General features: G+C 40.4%; 2 protein-coding genes across 2 annotated transcripts; both read left to right on the forward strand.

The window, feature by feature from the left end:
* The first annotated feature begins 1346 nt into the window (after nucleotides 1–1346).
* RIMOC1 (RAB7A interacting MON1-CCZ1 complex subunit 1) lies at nucleotides 1347–4944 on the forward strand. Its single transcript, XM_084224561.1, has 6 exons — nucleotides 1347–1450; nucleotides 1756–1856; nucleotides 2233–2376; nucleotides 2753–2884; nucleotides 3074–3188; nucleotides 4497–4944. The coding sequence occupies exons 1-6, from the start codon at nucleotides 1378–1380 to the stop codon at nucleotides 4784–4786; spliced, it is 855 nt and encodes a 284-aa protein (XP_084080687.1). The 5' UTR covers nucleotides 1347–1377; the 3' UTR covers nucleotides 4787–4944.
* On the forward strand, nucleotides 4944–12781 carry FBXO4 (F-box protein 4). The gene is made up of 7 exons (XM_084224560.1): nucleotides 4944–5209; nucleotides 5324–5559; nucleotides 7172–7392; nucleotides 8386–8461; nucleotides 8969–9147; nucleotides 9968–10143; nucleotides 11163–12781. The coding sequence occupies exons 1-7, from the start codon at nucleotides 5033–5035 to the stop codon at nucleotides 11250–11252; spliced, it is 1155 nt and encodes a 384-aa protein (XP_084080686.1). The 5' UTR covers nucleotides 4944–5032; the 3' UTR covers nucleotides 11253–12781.
* The last annotated feature ends 360 nt before the right edge of the window (nucleotides 12782–13141 follow it).

Genomic DNA, 13141 nt, shown 5'->3' on the forward strand with positions numbered 1-13141 from the left:
GAAGTTGTTAAAAATAAAAGGAAAGCTTACAGTTTTCCCCTCATATATGCTAACTATTATTTATGAAGTTCATGAAGAATTTTATTAAAAGCTGGAGCTTTTTATTAAAATGCTGGAGCAAGTGCTTCATTTATCTAATCAAAGGTATTTAGTTTCAGGACTATGTAATGTATTTTCACGGCTGTACTTCTGCATTTTAAGTAAATAAGTGCTAAAATGTAGTTTTAAAATAAAAAACCACTTATTGAAAAGTAAGTGTGGGCCTGATCTTTGCTGCCTTTGTTTCAGTTTGTTTTATGGACAACACCTGTTTTGCAGTGAAGCTGGAAAGCATTCATTGATAGAGGCAAAACCGCAGTCAAATTTTTGAAGTGGAAAACGACCTGGGGGTGCTGGTGACAGCAGCTGAGCACGAGCCAGGCTGTGCCCAGGTGGGCAGGAAGGGCAATGGCATCCTGGCCTGGATCAGCAATGGCGTGGGCAGCAGGGCCAGGGCAGGGATTGTCCCCCTGTGCTGGGCACTGCTGAGGCCACACCTCAAATTCTGCCCTGCAGTTCAAGGGAAGATATTGAGGAGCTGGAACAAGCCCAGAAAAGAACGAAGGGGCTGGGGCAGGGTGTGGAGCACCAGTCCAGTGAGGAGCAGCTGGGGGTGTTTGTCCTGGAGAAAAGGAGGCTCGGGGAGACCTTATCACTCTACAGCTGCCTGGAAGGAGACTGTGCCCAGGTGGGGATCAGACTCTTCTCCAGGGAACCAGCGATAGGAAGAGAGGAAATAGTTTCAACCTGTGCCATGGGAGGTCTAGGTTGGACATAATAGTTTCGCGAAGTATTTCACGAAACACGTCACAAAACACATCTCAAAACATTGTTTCAAACTGCGGCACGGAAAGGGTCATTAGATCTTGGAATGGGCTGTCCGGGAAGGTGGTGGAGTCATTGTCCTTGGAACTGTTTAAGGAAAGACTGGACGTGGCACTCAGTACCATGGTCTGGTCGGCATGGTGGTATTCGGTCACAGGTTGGAACCAGAGGTCTTTTCCGAGCTGTAAACTGATTCCGTAAATTCTGTACACACAGGGTCTCTCCCCGCGATACAGAGAGGGCACTGCAGACGCCAAACCCGTCTGTTATGAAAGAGCTTTCACACCCACACAAGCCCAGAACTGCAATCCCAGCCAACAATGCGGGCGGGGCGGGCGGGACGGCGATGTCCCGGCGGGATCGGGGGCCGGGTGTCCCGGGCCGGGTGTCCCGGCGGCGTCGGGCGGCAGCGCCACCGCCAGGCCCCGCTGCCCCGGAGCCGCGGTCAGAGCCGCTCCCGCCCCCCGGGGCCGCGCTGCTGCGCCTGCGCGGAAGGGCCGCGGCGGGCCCGCCATGGCGGCGGCGGCGGCGCTGCGGCCGCGGATGGCGGCGCTGGGCCGGCGGCTCGGGGCGCCCGGGGCCCGCGGTGAGCGGCGCGACGGGGACGGGAACCGGGGCGGCGTGGGTGGCCCTGAGGGCAAGGGCAGCCCCGAGGGCATCTTCGCAATCGGCGTGTGCGCTTGGGAGCGTCAGAGCCTGGCCGCGGATGGCCTTAATTTAATCATGAAAGATGCGGTCTGAGAGGATAACTGGCCTGCTTCAGTGCTGTATTATTCAGCCACTCTTGAAGATGCCCCAAGGATGGGTGGTAAAGCCATGTGGAAAAGGAGAGTGGTAAGACTCCGGCTGAGTGCTCATCGGTGCTAAGGGAGCATTGTGTTCTTCCCTCAGATACCTTCTTAGCGAAAGGCTCTGCTAATCTGGACAAGTTGAAGGACCTCTGCAACGAAGGGAAAGAACATCCTTCCACGCTTTTTCAGCTCTATACCCAGGTACTTTGTTATGGACTGCCTTTCAAGAAAATGGGTGTGGGAGACGGTTTGGTGTAAAAAAGGAGGGTGGGCAGAAAGGCGGCTCAGTTACTTGGGGGTGTGTGGTGCGCGTCTGTGAAGCACAGAACTGATTTTGACTTGGATAACTTGGAGCCGTTCCTGCTGTTACTTTAGGGACAGAAAGGGGTTTGGCTTGGCATTCACCATCACCAGTCGTTCAGTACTTCTAACTTGCACCTGTTGTAAATTCAGTGTTAAAAAATATCTTCGAATTGTAGTGTTTTATAAACTAACGAGTTTTCTATGTTACAACACACTTCTATTTGATTATTTTGACGGTAGCATTTCTACTTTGTATATGTTCTTGTTTTCATAGGCTGTCCTAGACATTACATATTTTGAGGAAAACCAGCTTGTGGATGAAGATTTTCCAGAAGAATCTGCCTTGCAAAAACTTAAAGAACTTATTTCTGTTCTTTCAGAACCAGAAGACCTAGTGAGGGAATGCGGCATAAAAGAAGTGAGTAGCCGGAGGGCAAATTATTTCGTTATTTAAAAACAAAAAATCTGAAATGGGACATAGTATTTGTATTTTTGATGAGCAGAATTTAAAGTTTTTTTAAGCATTTTCAAGTCTTTTTGGTATTTAAATAGGGATTCCTGAAAATATTGTTTCAAATGCCTTGTTGTGTGCTCAGAATTTCTCTTGCTAACATTTCGTGATTCCACAGGCAGTTAACACTTCTATTTGACCTACAGTGTTAGGTTAGGCTAACTTTGTCTCTCTGTCAAACACAGTACCTGAAGTAAGTGATTCACACAATGTTTGCCAGTGCATATAAGTAGTTCAGGTGGTTTATTTTTGTGTTAGACCAGTTTGTTGGATTTAATTTCAGCCCATCAACATCCTTGGTGCAGAGTTGTTAGAATGTCTTTACTGGAGAAAAGGAGCCCTGCTTTACATGTATTGCCACACAGCAAAAGAAAGGAGTGAATGGCTACAGGAAAACATTGCCACATTCAAAAAGGTAAAGGAGATGAAAATGTTCTTTGGGCTTTAAAGTCTGGCTCTTCACTTTTAAAATATGGCTGGGTTTTTCATTCATTCATTTTTTTTTCTTTAATTAGGATTTTGGGGTTTCATAGCAAGAAGTATTTCTGTGTATATCATTGATTTAACAAGAACTTATTTTTTCCTCATTTTTAACTGTACTCAGTGTCTTAATGATGGAGTTCAGTACTTGATGAAGATGCTTAGCTTTAGATGCCCTCTTCAGCTAGATGAAGATATCTCGCTTCAAGATAAAGACACAGCTAGATTACTCAGTGAAGGTAAAAAAAAAAAACCAAAAAATAACTCCAAAAAACCTTTTAAACTCACTCCTCTTAGTAACTGCTTCACTTTATGAAATGCTTTCTTGAATGTTTTTATTGTTTGACCTAATTTATGTTCAAGACTTGACACTTTTTAGAACAAGAAGATAATAAATGAGGCAAATAAGCAGGCAAGAGTGCCCTCCCCCTTTCTTTTTTGACTCATGAATTTTAGGAGGTGTCAGCCCACATTTTCCCAGTGTGTTATGCGTGCACTGGAGGGAGATGAATTGAGGCAATGAGTGTTTGATGCACAGTAGTGGCTTATGCTGTGTTATACACAGTTTTGGCAGTGTTTTTACACAGTATTTTATTGTGAACCATCCAGTTCCCAACTGACAGATGTTTAAGGCACAAATATGACTGCAGAGGGTGCCAGAGGTTCACATATTGATCTTCCCTTTTAGCTCTAGGACAGCAGAGGTACAAACGCAATTACAGACTTCATGCAAGTAAAAAGTGTATGCAGAATTGGTTAGATTTGGCAAATGTTCTTTGTCACCACTTTATGTAGCTTTATGTAAGTTTCATTCCTGTTGAGCATTTCTAGGAGGATCTTAGGCTGCATCAGTGTGAGGCAGGTAGGGTGATAGAGCAGGAGGGGATTTTTAAGGGGATTTGTAAACTGGCTGGTGCTGGGGACATGGTGTCCACATTGAGCACACTAAAAATCAGCTCTGCTCTGACTGTAGCAGGATATGTATCTCCTTCTTGTTTAATTTCATCTGAAAGTGGCATTGCTGCTGTTATATAGCTCCATAATGTAAAGTCAAGTTGTGGATTTATTTAGCAGGATTTTATTTTTTTTTTTTTTTTGTGAAAGACACACATATGCCTTTGAATTCAAATACTAATAAAGCTGCTGCTGGTTAACCTGAGTTAAGATGACTTCAGACAATATCTTTTAGGCTTAAACTGTGGCAGGCACAAAAATACTCCAGAGTAAATATGTACAGTTATGCTTGTACTAAAGAGGCTGTAAAGAAATACTGAAATTCTGTGAGATAATTAGGCAAAGAAAATTATAGAAATAACATTTATATGGCAGTCTTAAAAGATTTTAACATTATGGAGGGCTAAACTGAACAGAAAAATGAGCATGGTCTTGATCCATGGTTTTCTTCTGGGCATTATATATTTATATAATAATATACTTAAACTGTCTTTTTGGAATTTTCTTCCCCATTGTAACTGAAAAAAAATTAACAAGCTGTGTGCTTGCCTATAGCAGAACAATAAAGTACTTGATCTAAATTATTTTTGCAGGTATATTTAGTGACACTCACTTACTGGCAATGATGTACAGTGGAGAAATGTGCTACTGGGGACTGAAACACTGTGGAGAAAGGAAGCAGGAAAGCCTTGAGTCAATAGATCCTGTGTCTAGCAGTGACCTGGGCGGCAGATCACAGAGCATATCGCTGGATTTCCAAGAAACAGGGAGAAACATGTTAACAAAGTACGTGGCCGTATGTGAGGGACCCTTAAAAGGTCAAGGGTGGAACACAACAACTGCAAAACAAATGCTGCATTACTTTGTGAAATCCCACAACTAAGATCCACTGCATTGACTGTCCGGAAGAAAACCTGTGGCATAAGAGCACACTCTTCGTCACTGACTCTTTTCTTTTTTTTTTTTTTCCCAACCGAAATGTATACTTCTGTTGCATTAAAAACACGCATTCCAAGGCCTGCGGGGCCGCGGTCCGAAGTGCAGCGCGGAGCTGGGCCGTGGGTGCGGCAGGCGCATCCCGGGCGCGGCGGTGCCGGAGCGCGGTGCGGAGCGTGCGCGGGGCGGCGCCATGGCGGCGGCAGCGGAGCCGCGCGGCGCCGGCCTGGAGGCCGCGGTGCGGGGCGGGCTGCGCGTCCTCCGGGAGCGCTGGATGCGGGGCACCCGCGAGCGCGGCGGCACCGCGCCCGCACCGCCGCCGGCGGGCCCGGACGGCGCGGAGGGAGAGAGCGCCCTGCAGACGCTGCCGGTGAGCGGCGCCCCGTGGGGGAGGGGAAGGGGGGGCAAAGCGCTGGATCGCACCCCGTCCTTCTTCACTGCCGATTTCGGGAGTCGTTAAACCGCTGCTCTCAATGGTTTTCAGATCGACGTGCAGCTGAATATCCTGTCCTTCCTCTCGCCCCAAGATTTGTGCCGCTTAGGAAGCACGAGTTGTTACTGGAGGGCAGCTGTGCAAGACCCGTTGTTATGGAGGTATTTTCTCCTGCGGGATCTTCCCTCTTGGACATCTATTGATTGGAAATCACTTCCAGATGAAGAGGTTTTTAATAAAGCCTTTTCAGAGGTCAGCGACAATGCACTGTATGATTACATGGCAGTGTAAGTATCTCAGTATTCTTTTATATGACTTCAAATGTGCCTACAGCAGTAATATTCAGCCCTCAGGCATGTTTCATATTTACGGAAATAAAGCTCTGCTGTAAGCCGCTGTTTAAATTTTGATGTGTCTCAAATCTATTGTTTATTTTGGAAATACAATTTCCTGTTGCGCTCTGGTCTAGTCAGCTCTATCTGTTTGGAACTCAAGAAGAATGTAAAACATTGTAAGAAGGGCAACACTAATGCTATAAAAAAATGACAGCTTTTTGTTAACTGTCTGTCTACTGTGGCACAGCAATACTGCATACTGTTGATCTTGATAAAGAAGTGTTCTTTGCTCTCAGTGCCACAGCATTTATTTTCACAAAAGTACCAAGAAGTCTTCAAACTACAGCAAGTGAAATGAATCTTCATTGTTTTTCACCTTATTTGGAAGATGAAAAAGAGCACAGAATGTGCACAGATTAACATGTTGTATTGTTCTAGGTCTGATTGTCAAAGGCTTTAAGACAAAGACTGTTTTCTGCTAGTATAGTTGAAAAGCATAGCAACACAATAAATATGTTTGGATAACTGAGAACTCCTCCTGAAACAAGTTAATTTCTGGTGATTTCTAAACTTCATTTAGTTCCGTCAATTTGCAGTAGTGGTCTGTAGATTTGTTTGGGATTTTTGATTTACTTGCAATTACATTTTCCAAAGGTAGTCCTTAATATGTTGGTTTGTGGTGAGTGCGCTAGCTTCTGCAATCTCCGTGCCCTTCATCCCCTTTTAACAGGTGGGAACAGTACACCCAGAATTTGATGTGCAAAAAATGGACTGATTTTGAAATTGGATTTAAGTCTGTTTAGGTCTGAATCACTAATTTGAAACCATCTGTCACTGATTTCCATTGTGTTGGCATGCTCTTAGCTGTTTTGCTGATCTCAACTGAAACATTTCAGTGTGGGTATAAAGGAGGCCCCTTTGATGCTTCCTTGAAGAAGTTTGTTCAGCAGCAGCCTACCATGACTCCAGAAACAAACTGAAGCTGCTGCTCTAGGATGTCTTGACTGTTTTTCTTCATCTCAATTACCAGTCTTTCCATGCCTTCTAGCATCCACACCAAATGAGCATATAAGTTTGCAGACACTTGTCTCCTTCCACAGTTTGCATGCTCTCTAACTACAGGGAAAATGTTTATTTTCAGGTGGCTACTTGTTATAAACACAAGAGTTTAATTAAGGTTTAAAATGCACTCACAAGGCTCATTTTTAAAATTATATTTTTAACGTGACTCTTCTGCTTTGATGTTATTTTACCTATATTGTGTATTCAGTGAGGATGGGAAATTCTTGATTTTTATTTTATTTTTAAATAAACTGAAAGATCTGTAGAAAGAAGTGTACTGAGGTCCAAAAAGTCAGTATTTGGACTTTAAAAGAACTGATGCTTTTGCCTGCTTTGTACTGGTGCTTGAAACCACCCGTTTGAAACTTTATAATTTTTTTACCTGTGCTTTGAGTTGTACCAGTAGCAAAGCATAAGCAATGTGGGACCTAAATGAAATTTGTTTGATTAATAGCTCTTTTGTATTTTGTGTTTAATTTCTAGTTGCATCTATTTTAAACAGATATAAAAGGAGCTGTCCTCAGGGTAGAAGAAGTTTGAAATCGAGCCGTCCCCGGTATGGGACTGTGACTTCCTTTTTGCAATCACTGGTCACTCAGGCAGAACCTCGCTTTGCTATGTTTGGGCCAGGTTTGGAAGAGCTGGACAACTCCTTAGTACAAAAGATGATGACATGCCCAGAAATTCTGCTGGTAGCTGGCCTACCTCATAGACAAATTCATGGTAATGATGGTTTTGGCTTTTGGCCTTCTTATTTTGTAGAAAGATACAACAGAAAAAACTTTGAGGAAGAAATGAAGAAAAGGAATTATTTTTTTGTATCCTTAAAATTCAGTAGAATCATGGTGAAAACTAACCAATTTCTGATGTATCCAGAAGGATAAATGTAGCGAACATTTGGGGCAAACAAATAGATTCAGTGAATTTACAATTAAATTTGGACATTGTCAGAAGAATAATTTTGCTCTTTGTACTTCTATTTTCATCCAAAATTCCATGTTACTGCTGCTGTTGTGATCAATAAATGCAGACAGGCCTTTCTTTTAGTTCTGCTTGCAGTAAGTGGCTAAAAAACATATTTGTGATTTTACACAGGAACTCAATGCTGATCCTTATATGATTCAGTATTCTGGTATCAAATTATGTAAATTTTACTTAGAAGAGCTAAAGGAGCAGGTGAGGGATTTTTTTGATGTTTTAAAGAGTAGCTTTGAAAGTCTATTTTGACTTCAATCCAAGCCAGAGACAAAAATGTGTTACTTTTCAACTAACAATTTTTTCATCACAGCAGATGAATTTTTTTTTTCATAAATTGTATTTATAGGAAGCATGAAAATTATTTTTAGTGGGGTTTTTTATTTCTCTCATATTTCCTTTTCAATGCAGCTTGTCATAAACAGACTGGAGCCTTTTCTATGCCAGTTTAATCTAATACAAGTCTAGCTCCTTTCTGATGTAGATTTCTAGGTCCAAATCTAATAATCAGAAATACAGAAATGGTTTTAATACAATTGATTAGATTTTTGTGAAATTAAGTCTGATCAGTTGGCGCATATATAAAATTAATTGTAAAATAGTAAATCTTCTACCCCTAAGAGCAATATCTAGGTTTGAATATATTAATTTTGTAGCACCACTGGAATTTTTGAGCTACCACTTAATTGTATTCAGTAGCCAAGTAGCTGTAATCTCATAGATTAATTTTTTTCCCTGTAGGAATTGGATCAGGAGTCAGTTTTCAGTTTAACAACAATCAAAAATTCAATATTGTGACATTATATTCCACCACAAGGTAAGATACGATCTGTTCTCCACCAAATGAAAAGTACAGTTTCTAATTTATTTCAGAGTTTTCATATTCTTGTCCTGTGACTTTCATGTGCACTTTCTCATGCATGGATTTCCCTTATAAATTGAAGTTTCAATGCATGCCTTTGCTTTTGCTTTCTTTTTTCAATCACTAAGTTTTCTCATGGAAGTAATAAAGCTTTTCCAAACAGTATATATATCAAAGCTGTACAACAGGCACATTACAGGTGCGTCTATCCCTCTTAATACCTTGGTTGATTCCCTTTTTAAACACTCTATGAACTCATCCTGGAGTGTATTTTCATAAGCATCTTGCAGTTTGCCAACCATCTCTGTGCACTCAGAAAGAAAGGAGGGCAGGAGGAGGCAGGGAGAAATGAAACCATTTTTCTGGCTCAGCCCATTTTCCTGTCCCTTTCCTGCGCTGCCTAGACTTTCAAGATTCTCTTTTGGCATTCTCAGTTAACCTGACTACTGAAATATCTTTCAGTGTGGAAAGGAGGAGAGCAAGGGAGGAGCAAGCTGTTGCTGTGAATAAGATGTTTTACCAAGAAAACAGCACAGTAGGGAACCAGCAAGCCATGCACTACAGTGTAATAGCTCAAGTGAGGAAGGTGTGCGAAGTAGTTGATGGATTCATTTATGTTGCTAATGCAGAAGCTCATAGAGGTAAGGGGTTTCTCTTTATTTATATTTTGTGAATAACTGGTGTGTTAGATTACAAAGAATATGGGATACATCAAAATTCATGTTCTGATCCTGTCAAAATCTGCTAATTCTTCATGTCTTACCCTATTGAAGAGGTCTCCTATTCTAGACACTCTGTCATCAACATGTTAGGAATTGTGGGCCCTTGTTTTGTTTATGGCACATACTGAAATGGTTGCTATTGAAATTACATGTGTGAAATTGCATGGATTAAAAAAAAAACCCACGGGTATGTATAGGAGAAACTTGAAAAGACATTGTGCTGTGAAAACAACCTTCACCTGGAAAACAGTAAAAAATGCAATTAGTCTAAAGCAGTTTAGTCCTGTGAGATGATAATCCAAGTAACAATTACGGTAATTGTCTTTACATTCATCAGCTTTGAATGGAGGAAAAGGGCTATCTCAGAAAAGAGGCAAAAAAATTTGAAGGGATACACTAAGAGAAAAGTGCATTCACTAGGGAAGGGCTGCTGACTGTGCAGTGTGTGAGTATTTCTGAATGGCTTGTTGTAATTTTGATCTCTGAGGTACTCAGAAAACACTCTGATGTTAAGATTGAAATAGGCTGTCTGTAGAATCTATGGAGATCTTTAACATGTAAATGTCATCAATATCTGTGTAACATACAGGCAGATGAGTAAGTCTTTGATAAGCAGAACAAGATCATTTGGCCCTTCCAGCCTTCTGTCTAACTGCCTCTGAAATAAAAATGCCCCAAAAACGAAAACACCTTGGTTTTGCATATACTAAAGACTCATATATTAAAAATTGTTTCTTAGAACATGATCGTCAGGAGGAGCTGGCTCGTATTTTGGCAATGATTGATCCAGCCCTTGGGCCTCCGAACAGACCTCTGCTGGTTTTGTCCTGTGTGTCTCACGTCGCTGTGAAAAGAATTCCATGTGTTTACGTGGCACATCAGTTGCAACTAAATCTGCTGCATCAGCCCTGGATGGTACTTGCTCTTAAACCTTTATTTTCTGTTTCTCTGTGGTTTAAATTTAATTTAGGCTCTCAGGTTCCTTAACTATGCCTACTTAAGCAAGGGTGCAACTTTCAACACTAGTACACGAGCTTTCCACTCAAGTGAAAGATTTCATTTCTCTGGTGCTCCAAGATGAATTATTAGCCTGTCTGAAAACAAGGAGCTTAAGTGACTTGCCCAAAAGCACGCAAGAGACTTAAGATGGAGCTGGAATGTCAGGAAGGACAAATAATGGTCTTGAAAGGAGTAAGGAAACTTCAGTTCATTTAAATCTAAATTTCCTGAATCACAGCCTTGGACACAAGATAGATTTTTGGGACATTTTGAAAAAACTGTTTACTGTCACTCAGTTGATGTGATGTCTTCAGTTTTTGACACATCAGCATTCTTCCTAGGATGTGAGGTCTTGAACCCATTTTTTTATGTTTGTCAAGGACAGTATCTATCAGCATGGTTCAGCCACACAGAATGAATTTCTGTTGATACTGTGTAGATGAGGAATAACTTAATCAGAAAAAATTCTGATTTGAGGTAATTCCTTTGTATTCATAAGGAAAATGTTTATAGGCTTTTTACAAAACATACCATTTATAGTAGCTACTGGATGAGATATTACAAAATCTGAGTGCTAATGCTATACATAGAAGTCTAAAGCTCTAAAATGGCTGTTTTGCTTTAAGATTAACAAGAAGATTTTTCAAGTGGATTGCCATCTGTAAAGTAAATATAATCTTCCACAGCAGCTGAAACAAATGAAACAATTAAAAAAAAATTCACTCTGATACTAAGAGTGAAAACTTTCTTGGTTTTTTTCTTACTTTTATAAAACCTGTTTTTGTCTAACAGACCGTTACACTAGTAATAAAAATTTAGATTTTTAGATATGAGGGTTTCTGACTTTACAGATAGACACAGAGTGATATTAAAATACTGTTAGATCCTGTTAGTTGTTACCTCTAATACAATAACTTTTAATTTTATTTTCACAGATGCAGGACACTGTAGCTGCAACTTTAGATGGATTGCTAAATGGAATTGAGTGGCTCCTGGAAGAAGCAAATTGTAGAAGTGCTCAGTAGTAGGATTAGGCATTGTTGCACTGTATAAATCTTTTGGTGTTTTCCCTTTCAGTTGAAGCAAGAATCTTGTCCTTCCTGTCAGAGTACTGTTAGAAGGAAAAAATAATAAGGCAAACCTGTATATATTTCACTGCACATACTCAAGTCCCTAACATTTTTCCAATTATAGTCCTGAATTAGAAGTACAAGTAGGATTGCCTTGATTCTAGCTGCGATAAAGAAGTGATTTGGAGAGAGAATCTGAGTGTTTTATTTTGTTTTTCTCTCCTTTGAACCAGAGGCCTTCCGAGTACAATCTTTTCCAATATCTCCAATGGTCGGATATCTTCTGTAAATACGTATGTAACACTACGTTAGTTTTTTAGCACAGCCCTATCACACATTTAGTAAATATATTCAGTAGAGATCTTTACAGTGACCAAAGAAAACATACTGTAGGTTGTACAGTAGGAGGTTGACAGAAAGACGCTAACTCTTGATTTCAGAAAAGTGAGTTCCCCTGAATTATTTTAGAAAAAATGCCTAGACAAAAAATAGTGCGGGGAATTTTCAGCCCAGACCAAATTTCTTAGAAGCAAACAAACACTCCTGCATATGAATTGTTGTTTCTTTGTTGTGATCTTACTTAGTAATCAACAACAACAGACTTCAGCATCTTTTTCTTTCTGTTACACTGAAATTATTAGCTTGAACTAGATATTCCTATGCTTCCATGAACAATTGTTAAATAGGACCAATCAGGACTTTGCTGCATACACAGACTTATCAAGTTTCCCAAATAGTTGTGGCAATTTGCAGATGTGATTTTACCTGTCTTGAAATTTTCTATGCAGTTGCAAATAGTTTTACAAAAAGCAAAGCAACATTTTAAAGCTGGAATTGTGTTTTCCATATAGATGCCTTTCGGGATAGTTGTTATCTTCCTCCTTTTCATGTTTTTACTATTGGGTGAATGTTCAGAAACTTCGTTTGGATTTATTGCTGGGGCATTTATTTGCTTTATTCTGGGCCTTTTTTTTTCTTTTCTCCTATCTTCATGGAAATTCAGTCTCATAACTTTTTCTTGGAACCCAAATGATTGCATAGCACACATACAGCTATAACTGCCCTCAATCTGGGATACCTGAGTGATGATCAACACAGCCATGTCAGAAATTTTCCACTTGAGATGATGTTTGAGATTTTTTTAATGAACTAGAAAGTATCTCCTTTTCTTTCATCTTTATGCACAATTAATCCGTTTTCCCAGATTTTTTTGCTGTGTCCTAATCAGGGACACATGGGAGTTTCAAGGGAAAATCCAAAGGAATATTACAATGAAAATTCTGTGGTTTATCCTTTTTGTTCTTTTTTAATAGTCTAGCTGTGTTTTGCCCTTTAAAATACAGAAGACCCAATGGATTTGGGGTAAAATTACATGCTTTGTGACTGGGTGTATGTGATTTTCCTCCTAATCACATTAATTTTGTAGTGGTCTATATGTAGAGGATTGAATGCAGCAGCCTGATTCTGTGTTAAGCTACTACGAATATGGAGGGGTTAGGGAAGATCCTCTTTCTACAGTCTTCATAAGGAATAAATACTTTTTCAAAGAATGGTATTTAGAGTCTTTTTACATGTGTTAAGCCCCTTACATGTATGTACGTGTGCTCATACACTGCGATCACACTGTCATAACAAATTACCATCGTCATCTATAGTCATTAATGAACAAAGTTATTGTATGTTGCCAGTTTAATTAAGATAACTCACTTCATTTCAAAGGGTTAGCATAATACAGAGTATACAGTTTTTCTGAAAGAACATCTGTTAGATTAACTTAAAGCTAGAATACCTATTAGAATTACAGGTTTTAAGGGTGCAGTCTAGAAAACAAACAGTGGGCATGA

The sequence above is a fragment of the Fringilla coelebs genome, assembly GCF_963513975.1.
Source record: "Fringilla coelebs genome assembly, chromosome: Z".
In the NCBI taxonomy this organism is placed as follows: domain Eukaryota; kingdom Metazoa; phylum Chordata; class Aves; order Passeriformes; family Fringillidae; genus Fringilla; species Fringilla coelebs.